Source organism: Pangasianodon hypophthalmus, chromosome 6 (assembly GCF_027358585.1).
Source record: "Pangasianodon hypophthalmus isolate fPanHyp1 chromosome 6, fPanHyp1.pri, whole genome shotgun sequence".
Lineage (NCBI taxonomy): Eukaryota > Metazoa > Chordata > Actinopteri > Siluriformes > Pangasiidae > Pangasianodon > Pangasianodon hypophthalmus.
This window is the reverse complement of record NC_069715.1, coordinates 26779006-26797254: the sequence shown is the minus strand read 5'-3', so window position 1 is coordinate 26797254 and position 18249 is coordinate 26779006. Positions and strand designations below refer to the sequence as shown.

General features: G+C 37.8%; 2 protein-coding genes across 3 annotated transcripts in view; one reads left to right on the top strand and one right to left on the bottom strand.

Annotated features, from left to right (window-relative positions):
* The first annotated feature begins 281 nt into the window (after positions 1–281).
* rec114 (REC114 meiotic recombination protein) lies at positions 282–10632 on the top strand. The gene is made up of 6 exons (XM_034305136.2): positions 282–596; positions 3667–3756; positions 5398–5481; positions 6166–6339; positions 9383–9454; positions 9666–10632. The coding sequence occupies exons 1-6, from the start codon at positions 495–497 to the stop codon at positions 9828–9830; spliced, it is 687 nt and encodes a 228-aa protein (XP_034161027.2). The 5' UTR covers positions 282–494; the 3' UTR covers positions 9831–10632.
* nptnb (neuroplastin b) overlaps positions 10607–18249 on the bottom strand; it is a 33043-nt gene continuing 25400 nt past the window's right edge. For both annotated transcript variants that reach the window (XM_026913539.3, XM_026913541.3), the window contains 3 exons: positions 13267–13288; positions 12749–12827; positions 10607–11685 (listed from right to left, as the gene is read on the bottom strand). In XM_026913539.3, coding sequence (XP_026769340.2) covers positions 12767–12827; positions 13267–13288 — 83 coding nt within the window. In that variant the 3' untranslated portion in view covers positions 10607–11685; positions 12749–12766. The remainder of the gene's footprint in view (positions 11686–12748; positions 12828–13266; positions 13289–18249) is intronic.

Here is an 18249-nt window from a genome sequence, read left to right as displayed (position 1 = left end):
TAAACATTATTTAAAATTCGATTTTAATTGAAGTCAAAAACTTGCTATGTTACCTCAAAATTGTTTTTTTTCCCTTATAACTTTGGCTGTGTTTACTACAGAGTGCTGCTTTCACATGTGAAATAAGGACTAAACTGAGCATGTGCAGAATGAATAATGTTCCTAGTTCCTAATTGGAAAAATTCAAAGTGTTACAGCCAGCCCTTGTTACAACCATCCCCGGTCTCCCCTATATATTTGTTCTATCCAGCTTTACGCCTGTAACATTGCCTATGGAAGAAACCGCCATTTCGAGGATCGTTCAGTGTTTGAAAGGTTACGTGTTAAACCGCGCACTACTACACTAGAAAGTATTTCTAAATAGTGCTCCACCAAAGGGTACCCTCATTTATACAGTGCACTTTGTAGGGCGGTAAAACTCGGATTAGGACGTAGCCAATGTTTCAAGCTTTTCCCCCTTCATCTTGTCAATTCATTCAGAAATAAAAAAAAAAATGTCTGAAGAAAACCCAACAACCAAAGCTTTTTGGAAGTTAAAACGTTATGGGCGTTTTCTACCAAAAGCCAAAAATGTCGGGGGAAACTCTTCATGGAAGGTAAAATAATTTTACAAATTAGCTTAGCTAGGAAACAAGCTAACAGCCTAGCTAACTAGCTGAAACTAATACGAGGTTAGATAATTAGCTACCTAGCTAACAATAACAGCATTATAACACAAAGTTTCACTAGTTTTTATGTCTTAGTTATAATTGTAGGCATTTGAAGTGATACAAAGTCAAAGTATGGGTCAAAATTTAACAATTTAAATGATAAGAAATTGGTACAACAAGTTTAGCTGACTTTGCATGCTAATTAGTACAGGGCTTCTCAAACTTTTATTTAGATTAAACTTCATGAATAAAAAAATTTAAATAGTTTTAATAATATAAATAAAATAAAATATAAATTGTACTACTATTACTACTACTACTACTAATAATGCCCTGAGATGAATTGGCTCCAGATCCACCGAGGCTCTAACCAGGATAAAGAGTTTACTGAAGATGAAATAACAAACAAACAAACAATAACAGACAATACAAACAAACAAACAAACAAAAGGCCCTCCAGCACCTCCAGGGTTGGGGGTTTGAAACCCTGTGTGCGCGGAGTTCTCCCCGTGCTTCAGGGGTTTCCTCGGGGTACTCTGGTTTCCTCCCCACTCCAAAGACATGCGTTGTAGCCTGATTGGCATCTCTAAATTTTCCGTAGTCTGTGTGTGATTGTGCCCTGCGATGGGTTGGCACCCCGTCCAGGGCGTCCCCCGCCCTGTGCCCCGAGTCCCCTGGGATAGACTCCAGGCTCCCCGCAACCCTATGTAGGATAAACAGTACAGAAAATGGATGGACGGATGATGATGATAATAATAATAATAGTAATGATGACGATGCTAATGATTTTATTTAGCCAAAAAAGCCATTTCCATTTAGAGCTGAGGATCTCGATTTATTTAGTTAGATTCATTTATACTTGTTTTTTAAAGTTCTAGGCTTAAAAACAATTCTACATAAAGGCGACTTGCACAGATAGAGTCAATTAGGGGTATAGGATTAGAGCAATAAGAACTAAGTCCACGTGATTTATAATAATGAAATCGTGGAACCCCTTGGAGTCCACAGAATACACTTTTCTGTGAGAAACACAGAACTAGTAAACAAGAAAACCTGCTGTGCCAGCTTGAAAACACTGACTGGATATCCAGCCTTCTAGGTAACACACAGACCCTTCATGAAAAATCGCTCAGTATGGAATTTCAGTACTATTTAGGGTGTATTAGATTCTCTAGATCTTCTGACTTTCTGTAATCTGAGACTTAAGATGCCTTAATGACTGACATGGGTATTGATGTTTAAGCAAATCATTGATGTAACGATGTGAGTTGCTTCAACTGATATTCCTTTGGTAACAGCAGTAGATAGCAAAAGAGTCCTGCCTTCTAACCAGCCCACACTTAGCACTTAGCTCTCATTACTGGCCCACATACCTCTGAGGAATGAGGATGAGACATCTGTATGGCCGAAACTACACTCTATTCAGTATATAATACAAATTAAGGGATGTTCACTGTTATATAATATAAATCATGACAACAAGATAGCAAAATAGCCAACACGTTCCTAAAATCCTACAATGCATTGCAGTAAGGTAGTGTCCAAATGATATGTGCTGTATTCACAACAACTGGGAATTTTCCAACTTCCCACATTAGAGCATTCATGCTACCACAGCCATCTGAAATTGGAAATAAAATGAATATTCAAAAACAGTCTTCTGTCACTGGCTACAAAAAACTGGAATTAAACAGTTGTTTGGTTAGCGGTTAATTAGTTTTTTAATTGGATGTGATAATTCACTGTTAATAGTGCTGAAACTTACATGAAAGCACTTTGATCAAAAAATCTTGCAGAAAGCAAATGAACATTTCAATGGTCAAAGCATCAGCAAGTATTTAGCGATTTCAAATATGAACATGGATGATTTCTTCTTCTTACTTTTGACTACGAGCGCCGCCATGCTGACGTGACGTCACAGAATCGCAGCTTGAAGCTCTCCAAAAACTCAGACTTGGTTCAAATGGGTCTTTCGTACTGGGAAGTTGGAAAGTTCCCAGTTCCCATTTGGTCATGAACGCAACAATAGCCTTGCGGTTGTAGAACACCCATAATGCAATTTAACGCAGTAGCGACTAGGGAGCCATTTTGGACACAGAGCATATATCAAGCATAGTATGGAAAAAGCGTGATTCACAATATTGCCATGTGTCTACTTTTTCATTTGATGATGCAGTTTGAATTTTTCTGGCCCAGAAAGTAGCTCCGCCCCCTAGCCAAAACATAGCTGTTCAGTGTTGCTAGTTTCCCGCAAAACACACTCAGTGGGCGTGTTTTTATTACAGTGTTGTCAGTGTTTTTATTACAATTTCAGTTCACCCAACCGATAGTAGAGAGCTCTGCAAATGACACATTGCACCTTTAACATTTAATAGTGGTTTTGCAAGAATAATTTTGTCTGTCTGAAAAGATTTAATTGAAATGCTTATTCTTTCTGAAGTTCTTTCTGTGGTGTGTTTAGGCTTGGTTTCCTTTTTGTAGCTGTGGTTTGATTGTATGTTTAGCTTTTGGTGCAATGCGGGAATACATCCTGCATGGGATGCCAGTCCATCACAGGGCACCATACACACACGCACACATTCAAACACCCAGGGGCAATATAGCTTAGCCAGTTCACCAGCCAGTTTTTTGGTGGTTGGGAGAAAACTGGAGAACCCGGAGCAAACTCCACAAACTGTCTTTTATTAGGCTGTAAACACAATTAGGCTTACATCTGCATCCATTAGTTTCATTATATACATTATTACAATAGCAGAAACTATTAGAAGGATATTAAATTAGATCAGATTGGCTAAATAGCCAACGTTTACTGGTGCACTTGAAGGTAAAGACTTAATAATCTCCCCAAGTGGAAAATCCAGACATCCACAGAGCATTAGAAGGCAGCGTGAAAAGTAATTGCCTGAAAATCTGCATGTTTTAAATATTTATAAGTTACTCAAGCTGCTAAATACAGCGGGGGTTGACACCATAAATCATTTTTTTACACAAGGTACTTTTTTTGCATTCATTAAAGGTGTTCGAGTCCAGTGAAAGCAAAGGCACGTTGGAGCTGACGATACTGGAATCTGGTCATCTGCTCGTCTCACAGGCTCAGGAGCTGTTGGTAAGGTCTAGAAGAGATGCTGTATGTATTCAGTGCAAGGAAAGCACAGGCCGCATCCTCTCTATGACAAAATTTTATTTTATCCATTATGTGGAAGGCAGATACAGTAGAAAACACTATAACTGCTTGGTGTGGTGTTTCTCTTCATCCAGAACAGAAATTGCCTGTATACCCTGCTGATTGCCAGGCCAAGTGCATCTGAGCTCCTGTGATATCTCCCAGCAATAAGCTGAAATCATGGACAGCGAAGCACAACAGTAAAGAGGAATAGAGGCAGAACAGCTTTCTTTCCGAGTCTTGGTGCCAAACAAGGCAACGTGAGCATTCAGGACAAAACACTGGGTCCTTGAATAGCCAGAGAGAGCAGACACTGATTTATTGCACCCATAATCTTAATGTATGTCTGTGAGCAGAAGGGGGAAAAAATCTTTTTTCACAGACGCGAATGATTCTGTGATCTTTTTTCTCTAGGCATGACTAATATTTTGTTTAGAGCATGGAGAAAGAAGTTATCAAGTGGGTCATCTGGATTAGATCAGAATTTTAAAAAAAATGGTGATTTTGCATGCACAGAGAATCTGAGTCTGAAAAAAGGTATAAATAGTAAACTAAAAGTAAAAATGTTTATTTCAAGTGTCTTGGAAAATCTGCCAGTTCTTCTGCAGATGTTGAGGTCTGGTGACTGTGAAGGCCATAATATATGTTTTACACAGGGGCAGATTTAGTGATTTGGGGGCCCTAGGCAAAGTATAGGAATGGGACCCTATTCACTTGCACACATTTCCCTCGATATTCCATTACAGCAGGGGTTGCACTGACGCTGCTGAAATAACAGCGATATGAATCATTTCAATATTTTAACATCAATATTTAAATTTTTAGCATATATTATTTAGCATTAATAATTAAAAATGAAAATTATTTTGTTACAAGCAGGAGGGAGGGGCCAGGCTGTGAGGATGCACTGATTGCATTGATTTATGGCACTGAGTTGGCTAATCAGTGGGACAGACTTTGCATTGATTTGCAGGGACAAGTGGACCCAGACCAAGCCAACACAAATAAATGCCCCCTCAGCATAACAGAGCCACTGGGTTTCTTTTTCCTTTATTTGTTTTTTCTTTATTATATAGTAGTTTTTATATAGTAAAAATTAAGCGTAGTACACAAAGAAAAAAAACAGGATGTTTTGGACAAAGAGACAAAGCTGTATAAGCTATACAAAATATATAATGAATATTTATGATTGTGAATGCAAACTTTTGAGCTTTCTGGCAGCAGTGCGTTCACGTTTTTGGAAAGCTGATTCTTGGCATAATTCGTTTGGTGAAGGGGAAATTCCAGTTTCTGCCAAGCCACATAGACATTGAGGATTTTATGGAAATAGACCCCCCTGCAGGAATATTAAGGGAATTTCAGCTTAGTCAGTGAATCCTCACAAGGCTTTCCTGGTTGAACAACATTTACTGGTAATTCTGGCTTGGCATTGGCGTTGAAGATATGACGTGGAAAGTTTAACAAAGACACTTCTGAGACTTAAGTGTTAGCAAATTGTCAGTCTTTCAGACACTGTTTTCTTGCCATGATGGCACACTGAACAGTATTGTTAAGGTTTTATTTTGTTCTTCTGTGTTTGTGCAGGAAGGCTTCTCTCTTCTCAATGCTCAGAGCTTTCTGAAGATCCAGCAGAAATCAGACAGCCTGCTTTTCTACTTCACACTAAAGGTGAGAGATTGGAAAACACACGCTGTGAATACATTGGTGGGCTTGTTTGTTTTATAAATGTTATGTTTACCCGTAAACCCAACATGTCATTTCTACTGCAACAAATCAGACAGTAGATAGATAATAGATGATGGATATATCTTCTCAGGAGCAGAATCTACCTTGTTCTCATACATAGCCATGACAGATCAGCATATGCAAATGTACAGGAGTAGCTGTTCTGTGTGACCTTGAGCTAACACCTCAAAGATGTATGCTTTAAGTTTGTCCTTTGTTAATTAAGCCAATTATCTCTCTCCACCAACTGGAAGACTATAACTAGAAATGATTACAATATGAATACTGATAAAGGGTGGCTAATGAATATATGATAGAATCATGCACGGACACACATAGCAGTGCACATGTTAAGCACAGTGTGTGTGAGGGAGGTGGGGAGGGGACCAAATGTGCCCACAAGGATGGGAATACCTGACAGTTTTGACCTTGTGGAGACATTTGGTTGGTCCCCACAAGGAAAATGCTTTAAAAAGCTGCAGCTTTTATTTACAAAACTAAGTGAGTTACTGAGGGTTTGATTTAGGTGTAGGCATAACATTAATAAACTCCATTAATATTTATGTCAATGGAAGGTCCTCAGAAGGATAGTAAGACAAGCATGTGAGTGTGTGTGTCCTTTCACAGGAAGAGAGTCGTATGATACGACTACAGTTTGAGGGCAGCAGCAGGTCTGAAGCTGTAGATTTATGCAGGAAGGCAGTCGAGAGATTGAATGAATATCTGCCAGTAGGCACCCAGGAGCAGCCTGGCCCTTCATCTGCAACTCACACCACTGGAATCTCTAACCAGCAACAGCAGGTGCACTACATGAAAGACCGAAAGCAGTAGTATATATACAGTATATATACACTATATCACCAAACATTTGTGGACACCTGACAATCACATTCATATGAGGACTTTCCTCACACTGTTGCCACAAAGTTGGAAGCACACAATTGTAAAGGATGTCTTTGTATGCTGTAGCATTCCAATTTCCCTTCACTGGAACTAAAGGGCCCCAAACCTGTTTCAGCATGAACAATGCCCCTGTGCACAAAACAAGCTCCAGGAAGCAAGGTAGGAGTGGAAGAACTCGAGTGGCCTGCACAGAGCCCTGACATCAACCCCACTGAACACCTTTGGGATGAACTGGAATGCTGACTGCCCTCCAGGCCTCCTCAACCAACATCAGTGCCTGATCTCACTAATGGCACTTGTGGCTAATTGGACACAAATCCCCACAGCCACATTCCAAAATCTAGTGGAAAGTCTTCGCAGAAGAGTGGAGGTTATTATAACAGCATAGGGGGACTAAATTTTGAATAGGATGTTCAAAAAGCACATATGTATGTGATGCTCAGGTGTCCACTATAGTGTATGTCAGACAATCCACCTGACCAGTGGCACCACCAGACCACTGCTGACCAAATGTTTTTGTTTTACTTAAGTTGTGGACTATTCTCAACACAATGACAGCAACCTGATGGTTTGAAGTGAACAACTCACTGTCCCTTTCGACATGACAACATTCTCCCAAGCAAAAAATATCCAGTGTGTATAGCAACAACAGACAGGCTGCAGTCAATAATTTTATAGTTACAGTGTGTATCTCTATGGTGGAAGTGTACAAAAATTGTATTAAATTTATTTATTTGTTTTTTTTTTCGGGTTTGTTTCTCAATGTAACGATTCAGTAACATTTGTATTCAGACAGCCATTGTATAAAAAGGATTCTCCTCATTTCCCCTTACCGTGGTCGTCTTAACCTTGTGCATGCACCTGAATTGCAGCGAGTATCAAAAAGGGGATAAACAACGTCACAGAGCTGGCAGTGAATGTTAAAATGATCCAAATACCCACTTGTAGTGAGATGAATCAAATTTGTGCTAAACAAATATTTAGTATTATGTACTGAATATGAAATTCCCAGTTACTAAAGAAATAATGACTAAATGTATAAACTGAATGAAGGCGAGAGTGAGTCATCTCAATCAATCCTCCCCAGTGACGCATTACGTATAGAGAGCATTTATCAAAACCAATTGTCTCCTGCAAGCGTCTTTTGAGTTGTTTTTGCCAGACGAACAGAAATATTGCCACGACTCATTAACCAGCCGTTAACATTGCTGGTTTCCTTTTAACTTTGGGAGGACACAGTGCTCGTGACACCCTAATATGATTACAGATTTACTTAATAGCAGATTTACTTAATAGCAGTTGTTTTTGCTCTAGATTTGGCTTTTGCTGTACAGCTGTGCCAGTAAATCAGTAATTCACAAACATAAGCTAGGAAAATGGTGCCACCATGTTCTATTAGTGGATCATGATCGCATTTGTTAGCCTAAAAAATCATGATTCTTATTTTATCAAGCCTTGTGTATATCTACCTTGTACTAACAGTCATTAAATAATAGTTAATGATAATAGAATGATGTTTTCGGTAGTGAGAAACACAAGAATGAGAAGTCTGTGTTTGACTAGGGAATGGTTAAAAAGAAACAGCTTAGAAGTTTGTGTAGAAGTTTGTGGCAGTTCATGTGGTGTGAGCAATGGGGCTATCAGTGATGATGATGATGATGATGATGATGATGGATGAGTATTGAGGCTGCGGTCCAGTCTGAAGTAACCATGGCTATGCCTTACTCCAGCTGAATGTTCGCCTTGTAACAGCCACTCTGAATACACATCAACTTATTTTTTTTAAGCTGAAGCTAGTCTCTTTTTGAAAGCAATTTAATACTGAGCAGAACAGTAGTAAGTAGGCTAATGTACAAATACTAGCTGTTAAAACATGAAACCTATAACAAAGACTTTACCTGTTGCAGTACTATTTCTGGAATGTTTTGTTTTGATTTTGTTACAATTTACAGCTAATGCTAATATGTTTTGTACTTGAACTTGACCTATCAATTCTATCGCTAGAATAATAACCGCGCAAACAGTCTAACAGCTCAGACATTATCTTATGAGTATCGGTGTTCCTTGTTCGAAAGTCATCACTTCAGAATGGACCACACCAAGACTTTATGTTCAGGAAGAGAATTCAGATGTAGTATGAGCTGCTTCAGTTGTGATATGTAAATCCGAATGAGTTGGCACTCCAGCTGTCATTCACACTGCAGAAGTTCCAGTGCTACCTGGTGCACTGTATAAAATGTGAAGAGCATAGAGTTCATAGGACTGGACCTGAGAACCATTGGCTTAGAAGACCACTGAGTGGCATTGGGGATGTGGTTACATTTACAGCAGCTGCCTGTATGCAGAGACCAAGATCTAATAACAACTAAACCACTTAAACCTCATTACTGCCATCAACTGGAGCCTCCTCTTTACAGCACCATGATTCAATTAAATGGGATACAATGGTAACTCACTCTCCCTTAGTATCATCAGATTTCATTGTGGTTTCAATTTGAATGTTTAGATTCAAAGCAGAATTGCTGAACTGTTAAAAATAGGCTTTGCTGCATGTTTCCCCACTTTAATACTAATTTTAACTCATAGTGTGCTAAACCATGCAGTTCTACAACGAGAGACGTGATATGTGTAGCTTTGCTTTCACTAGATGGTGCTCAAGGAACATTCTCATTCTGACAAGAATGATAGCTCTTGCAGATTCTATTACAACACTCATTTGACTGACTGGATGGTGAAATCTTCAGCAAGTTTGTGCCATATTCTGACCTTCTCATTCAAAAGGCACTATTACACTATGGTGACAGAGAAACAAGACACAGAATGAAGTAGTTTGGAAGAGATGAGTGCTTTCAATTAGTAATGACCTTATTGATTGGCGTGGAAGCTCTTTAGTGTGAGACCTGTGAGTGTAATGATTGGCTCTATCCCTGTGTCTCTTAAGACTCCTGTAGCGGCACCGCAGGTGATCCATGACGTTATCCAGGAATCTCTGTCCATCAGGCAGCTTTGTCAGGTACCACTGAAGACTTGCCATTTGATCCACTGATTGATACCGCATAAAGGACAATGCAGATACCGCAGTGCACGCATTGTCCACGAACATGACAGTATGAGAGGAGAATGTCATTTTCATTCAATTTTGAAGGAGATATCACAGGAGCATACTTTCACAAAATGACTTCTATTTTTATACACAGTCACAGAGGTGTTTCTTTTGTCTCTAGTATTTGCTGGGTGAGAGTGGACTGTCGCTGCCTTTGGCATATCGTCATTACACTCTGCCTCCTGGTGATATGGAAGGTCTATTGCGCCTGTGTTTGCTCGACTCTGGCTTCCCTGGTTTTGTAGAAGACGTGGAGAAAATGCTAAAAGGCTTGATCCAAGAATGAGGTACAACTCACTTCAATGTTTGTGACAGCATTCACTTCCAGTATTGGACATGGTGTATAACATATGGAACAAAACTTTAAAGGAAAAATCCACCCTGAACAACTTGCATATTGCAACATGCTGTCTATAATGGCATCCAAGATTTGTGTTGTAGTGAAATTTTGTGTTGACTTTTTTAGTTTAAACTTCTTTCATTGACTTGTTGGTCTATTTTCCACTTCAGTTAATGGTTTCCTACATTACCCACAATGCCGTTTGAGTACCCGTTGTGGGATTTAGCCCTTGCTTCATCTCTACCTAAAGAGAGCGATGCAGCAGTGCTTTAGTCCTTTAGTCTGTCCAGCTTTCTTACCTCTTCATCTGTACGCTCTGCTCAAACAGATCAGCTTCCAAAGGTTCAACTTTTGTGTTAATATCACCATCAATGCCATCGTCATCTCACAGATCGCTAACTAGCCGAGGCAAGTCTCTTAACTCAGAGTCGTAAGCAGCTGCATTGCATTCTAGGGCTTTGAGACCAGCATTTGCACCAACGTCAAAACAGCAAAACAGCATTATAACTGCACTAGCAATAACAATGTCCGCTATGACATCAGTGCAGGAGACAACTGCTTACTTCTCACAGGAAATAACAATACAGCACCAATTAACAAATTAGCACCAGAATCGCTAACCACACCACAAACATTTAAATGTAAACATGTTTAATGTCTTTCAGGGTGGACTTTTCCTTTAAGCCAGTCAATTACGTCAATCAAGCAATCCAAACGACACATTCATTCATATTTTTGAGCCTTTATTTTAAAAAGAACAGTTGGTCTCACATATTATTGTAATGGCTTTAGCTCCAGCAGGTGCCGTCTTTACTTATTGGTCCAGTTGCACTGCAACACACTGATACATCGTTTTCTTTAAGAGAAGTAGTCATGCAACTACAGCAGTGCATTTATGCTGTTCCTGCATCCCAACGATCCCACAACATTAAAGCTTAGTCTCTGAAATTCATCAAAACGAACGCGGCCCAGTGTACAGTTGCCATTAATTCTATTTGAATACATATTGCATAGGATAATAGCCATGCTATACAAGATTCATATCTGACTAAAAAGAAACAAGGTCGGAGGACATAGAGGATTAAAAAACTTCTTCACTTTTTACAGATATGCTATTATAATATTTGAACACTTACAGCTCAACCTGTACAAGACATCTAGGTAATTCTAGAAAATAAATAACCTTTATTCATCTTTTAAAATTCTTTAATACATAGACAGTTCTCCGTGATTAAATACTGCTCTGCCAGTCAAAGCTAGGCTCTTGCAGTCCAGCTTTACATAGAACACCTTTGTTTAATTTTATGAGCTGATGATAAACTGTACAAAGAACTCAATGAGTGGATCTGACTTTTTATCTCAATTTGAATTTCTTAAAAAAAAAAAAACACACACACACTTAGGGTAATCCTCTGAAGCAACACCACACAAAGGGATAACAATAGAAAAAAATGGCATGTTATTAGGATATGTTACTGCATGCATTCGACACGATATGCAAGTATGCAAAAGGGTTGCCTCAGAAGGATGGCATGATAAAAGGAAAAAAAGAACAGCACAGAAGAGTAAAAATAATGTGCACACCTTTTGAATGAATTGGATCAGTTGTGCCCACACATACTCACATACCATTAGACTGAATAAGGCATGCTTTAAGACAGTCCTTATTGTTCTTTTCTGCCAGTGATATGCTGTTGCTGTTTCGTTGGCCGAGTGAGGCAGGATATGCTTTATTAGAAATGGCCAGGAGCTTCTGCTCTCCTTGGATACCTTCATACGGTCAAGATGTGCAGTCAGTATTCTGTAGAACAGTAAGCAAGGGAAAATGTTTAACACGAGAACAGTGTACAGTGTGTTATTGCTGAATTTGGTTGGTTTTTGTTCTTATTTTGACCTGAGGTCAACTGATATCAAATTACAGTTACTTACCAAGACATGAAAGTTTTGGAACAGTTTAATTATTAGATGTAGTTCTGCGTGTGTGCTTCTGTTTTTGGTAACACTTACTATGAAAACATGTTCCTAACATGTTTTAATGCATTCATTGTTGTACATATGTATGAAAATCCATTGCTCTTTATAGCAATGTCTATTAAGCATAGTGTATAATACTGGACAGATCGTGTGGTTATATGAAAAATAATCCATGCCGGAGTGGTGTGATACGGCACCACATGGTCTGGAGTGTGTTATTCCGCTTATACCGCAGTGATTTGCCAAAGATTACAATGTTTCATTTATTAATGAACAACATGTCACACATTTTAACGGTTTAAAGTTAGACTGGATGTTGTGGACTGTCCACGAGACAAGTTAGTTCCTGTTATCGCTTACTTATTATTTTTGAATATGTCTCACTTAGAGCTCAAAATACTGCTTATAAATCTAAAATATTTATGTTGCAAATAGATGCTGTAACACATTAAACATATGAGTTTCTTCAACATGACAATGTGCTTACACTTATAATGCATTATATTAAGAATTCGTAATGCATAACAGACATTACTATAAAGTGTAATGCATTCTCATGAACAATATGTAGAATGCCTTATAAATGTATTACAACATGGTATGAATGTATTTATAGATGATTATAGATATGGCCTTGATAGAAAGTGTTACAGTGTCTTTCTTCACCCACCACAAATAAATGAATTCTTCATTTATAAGTGTACTATATTACATTTATTAATTTGTAGAATCCAACAATGAACAGTGATTGTATGTCTCAAAAACTGTGTGATAACACAATGTTATTTTCGAACCTCTTATCAAAACCACTGCATTTTCTTAATAAGCTATTTCATGGAACATCTAATCTGCAAGTAATGCAGTAACGCTTGTGTATCAGTAATACTCACGTTATTTGCTGTATTTGTTCAGTTGGTGTTGCGTTGTCTCAGGTTTTTGTCTTTGTGGTTGTTAGTAGAATTGGTTTTCCTGTCAGAGAAAAAGAAAGGTCATTTTTTTGGATGCTCAAGAGTAACTCAGTGTGGTAAATAATTAGAATAGGGACAAAATCTGAGTTTATTACAATTACACCACCAGTCAAAATGGACACATTAGATTGCATATATAATTTACACTAAATTAAAGACATTTTGATAGAGGCTTAAGGTTGTATTTTGTTTCTTAAATTGTTCGCCCAAGAAGTGTTTTTGTTTCATGCTCACGGCATAATTCCATATGTATTTCATGGTTATATCTTCATTATTATTCTAAAATAGCAGAAAATTGTTTAAAAAAAAGCACTCTTCTATGAGTGGATGTGGCCAACCATTTGACTGGTACTGTATGTTCAGTAATTCTTTTTGCAATACAGATTACATTGACAAGCATTTATTATTACAGACATGAATTAGGAAAGCTCAGGTCTTACACTGATCCAGCTGGTTCATCATCTTCATCCGAGACAAAAAGCAGGGGAAGGAAATAAACAGAAAATGAAAGAAATGTATTAATAACTGAAGAAAAGCTCTGAGCCTATTTTCTATTATTTTTTTCTATAATTTTTTTTACTATTATTTAATAGTGTTTAAATATTTTAATAGTGGTTGCAGAGTCTGACTATTTTATCCAGTGTGTGTAACATCAAATGAGATGTAAAACGATGGTTATCATGTAGTGACACTTAAAATTTCATATAGTTTTTATAGTTTATCTCGGCATGCACCTATAACAGGTTTGTAAATATCTGACTGAAGGTACCTAATTTAAAATGTCAACACAGCTGTGGGCAAGAATCAACTACATTCTAAAGATATCAGTGTAACCCTCAGCTAATGAGTTACATTTTTGCGGCTGACATCTATGAACATTTATGATCGGAATCACAGCATATTCTTCTTAACAGAAATAGGAAATAACCTATTACCAAGTGGACACTTCTGACATAGCATAACGATTTGAGACACAGATGGAGGATTAGTTAGTGTGTGAGTGTGTGAAAGCAGCATGCATCTGCAGTCTGATTCAACAGTCACCAAACAGGCGAAAAGGTCATAATTAGAGACAGAACAACATGGCTGCCAGTCAATTAACTGACACACAGTCAAGCCATTTCAAATATTCAGACTCATTCCCAACAAACCCATGCAAGATTTTACGGCATTTAAATACACAATTGCTTTTATAATCTCATGATACAAATCTTGAGTAACCTTTGTGTAAGCTTCACTCTATTCAACAACATGGCTGACTGAGGTCACTTCCCACATTGCTTTAATCAAGTCTGAGAAAGGAAGCGAAAACTAACCTGCAGGGATAATTCTGTAATTCAGTAGGTTTGTTTATGTAAGACTGAACAATCCTGTTTGCACCGTTGTATATAGGTTTGGCAGACTGCGAGTCTCAGACAAAGGACAGTCAGTCAAGCGTGCTCAGTAGAAAATTACACCGAGCCCAGGCAGTTCTCAGAAAGGACTGATCAGATAATATATTGGACTTATTGTTGGTATCATCAAAACCTCTTTAATATTTTACACCATGCTCCTTGGCACTTAACTGAAACAAAGAATAAACTGCACTGCCTCGTTCTATCATTTTATATATATATGGTATGTTAAAAGGTTTTTTAGAAGCCTGTGCAGAACACCAAGATGCAGAAGTTATAGATGAACAATCAACAGAGACAAATACTCGAGATGATAGCGCTGAGAAATATCTTGTCATGCTCTTATTATTAAAAACACCACTTCTCAATATATTGTATATTATATACAGCTGGGAAGCATTAGATATATGTAACCAAAAAAAAAAAAAGCTTTGTAAGTTAATAGTGAGAACTGGCATCAAAACGCAGCGTATTACATTCTCATCTCGGATTCTGCTGATAAGAACCAATGCCAGATATAATCTGCCTTAATCTATCCCCATCCCTCATTCGCTTTCTTGCTTGGGTAAATCCTGTTCAGAGCACAGAGCTCTGTTAAAACAGTACACAGGGCTCATAAATGTTTCAGTTCAGTTGTTTCAGTCTATCTATCTATCTATCTATCTATCTATCTATCACTTCAAAGGGTACCGAATTTATCAAGGTTATATGAGGCATTTGAGTGATAATGTCTATGTATCTAATTTATTATTATTATTATTATTATTATTAGGTGTAGTAGTAGTAGTAGTAGTAGTGGTAGTAGTAGTAGTGTTGTTGCTGGAAAGCCTTACGGCTCGAGGGTCGCTATTTACATCCTGAGCCCGGGTTACTGTGTGTGCAGAATTTTGCATGTTCGCCCTGTGTCCGAATGGGTTTCTTCCGGGTCCTCCAGTTTCCTCCCACCTCCCAAAAACATGCAAGTAGGCGAACTGGCAATGCTAAATTGAAATTTTGTGTGTGTGTGTGTGCGCACATGAGGCCCTGTTATTGGACTAGTATTCCATCCAGGGTGTATTCATGCCTCATGCTCAGTGTTTCCAGGATAGGCTCTGGATCTACCAGGATCCTGACCAGAATAAAGCAAGATGCTGAAGATGAATGAATGAATGTATGTGCTGAACATTTCTGTCATTTCATTCTAAGCATTCTAAATAGTCTAAAATGATGGTAATAAGTGTTTATATAAAAAAAAGAAATAAAATTACATTTCAGACATGGCAGAGACAGATCACCTCAATTTTGACATGGGAATTCCACAATATTAGTTTAATGTTGTTACCAAGAGTTAATTAATGAATCAAGAGTTAATAATTGTCCCAGTTATTGGATAAAGAAGTGTTAATACAACAGTCTGAATGGATGGAAGATGGAAGATGGAAGGCAAACTTTCCATACGTGCCAGTTCTCAAACTTACCACCAACAAAGAATATGGTGCCATATGGAGAAGAGGAAAAACAACAAGGTAATTTTATTTGTTTAAAAGTCAGTCACAACAATAGTGATTGTATTGGATCAGATGGATTAGGCTTGATTTTATCCCAAGTTTCCTGACTTTAAAACCAAGGTTATTCACATATAATACCATGGTGTAACCAGGTATATGAGTCTAAAAGTTACGGTTTCTGATTTGACTCCAGAATAGGTAGAGCTGTCCTGAGGTTTTGTTTTTTAAACATGCTTAATTGTTAAGACTGCAAACGCACACAGGGATTTTGTAGTGTGAGATGGTCAGTAATGCTATTAGGTGACCGATATAGGCAATAGCAAATGACAGAGACGCACAGAAATCACAAAGAAACATAAGCACTTCTTGTATGCAGTGCAGTATAGATATTGAGGACAAGAACACGCCTGTGGAATTGCTTTTTGTAGTCATGTAAAAAGTAACCTAACAGAAATGAAATATAAAGGGTTATGTTTCTTAACTGCATGAATAGCACGAAGAATGTTTTAATGAAACATTGTGTGTGATGCCTCGTCTTTGCCCGATCGTCTTTGTCTATTGCACATACTCTTATCAGAAAGACAAGAAATTCTGTAATTCATTGTGGTGTTATAAGTTGTGTAGCCCATGTCCAGTTTTCAGTGTACAGAATTAGTAAACTCTGGCAAAAATACTTAGATGGCCATGAGATTTGATTTGCCTGGTAATGAAAAATCTTGAATATAAATTCAGTTTACTGCAGCGTCGTTTACAAGAATGCTCTCATGTTGAATTTGAACTAGCAAAATCACTGTGCCCCCTTTTCTGCAACACTCATTTGTCACACTGTTATCCGCCAGAGGAGCACAACTGGCCTCGTTTAGCCTTGCTGAAGGCAATTTGTGACCTCAAGATCTGACAAATGCAATCTCTGTCAGCACAACCAGCTAGTTATTTTTTTATTCATTCATTTTATCCTCTGCAAATCAAACTGTAAATTTAAAAAATTTACCATGAAGTCACTTTATGGTATGGTATGATTTTGTCACAAATAGTAAAGTAATAATAAACCGTGAGTTAATTTTCTTAATTTTCACAGCTAACCCAAAATTAGCAATTAATAAATGTGGAATATATGTAAAATCATGGGTGTGATTCATTGTTCAGATTTTAAATCTGTTATAAAATAAAAGATGCATGGAAAATATGGATAATATCATGAGAGTATTAAATATATACAGTAATCTGTTGCAGTGCTCTGGTGATGACTCTGTGAAAACAGAAATGTTACCAGACTAAACATTTAATACCCATGATCCTTCAGGTAGAAATGACCAGAATTAAGGTTATCCCAGGATGAGTTGTTAACTTATTACCAGAGAGCAAATGCAGCAAAAAACATTTTAACAGTTTCAGCTGTTACAGAACTATTGCATTTGTGTTTCAAAACCTTAGTAATCGCAATACTGAGGGAAAAAAAAAATTGTGTTGATTTGTGTTACAGGAACATGCTAATGTGATGTGACAGAGCCCTAAATTATGCTTGAAATAGCAAGGCTGCAGATTGCAAGACTGCAAACTGACTATACCTGTAAAGTCAGATTTTTCACATTATGTGTACTTATATCTATTTAAATCAGGTCAACTATAGTTGTGTTTCAATAAGGCAGGATTTTCTCATAAAATAAATGCCAAAACAGCCTTATGTTGGTGCTTTAAATAAATGACCCATTAATATTAACATGAAGAGGTGAGGAAGAGGGTGAGAAAGATTGTACCAAAGATCACAGTTTCAGAATTGTACAGGTTAGTTGATTCAACAACAGCCCATAACAATAAGCTATGTGAAAGGAGGATTGCAAGAAAGAAAGCATCCTGAGAGCAGCGGACCAAAATCTAACGTTATACACCATCAGCATGTTTGGTGTAAAAGGGGGACGGCATCCAAAGAAAAGCCCCAAACCCACTTTACAGTATGACTGTGGCTCATTGATGATTTGGGGCTGATTTGCAGTTAGTGGTTCATGAACTGATGGCATTACGAATTCTGTACCAGGATGTTTTAGTACAACAACTCATTTGCTCTGCCAGAAGGTTAAGACATGGTCATAGATGGACATTTCAACAAGGTCATGACCTTAAACATATATACAAACACTGAAATTTGTCTCAGTTCTGGAATTACGTAACGTAACAATATTAAGGAGCTAGGAATGTTCTGCATGTATATTCATATTCTGATCATTTGGCATGAAGGATGTCAATAATTCTGTGTTTGTCTGTATAAGACGTACATCAAATTACATTAACTATAGCTCTTTTTTATGAATACTCACAATGGCTTACTAGTACTGTTATTAATAACAGGTTATAAACCATCTGCCATCTCTGTTATTATATTGCTCAGCTCGTTGAAAGGGTAACTACAGCCCACCGCTGGTGCAGAGATGCCCTAATGTGTAGCTGCAAAGGTCAAATTAACATGCATCTGTGCCTGACTACTGGCTTTTGGATATAGTCCTATGATTGAGGCACTGAATCATACACTCTGTCCTTATTACAG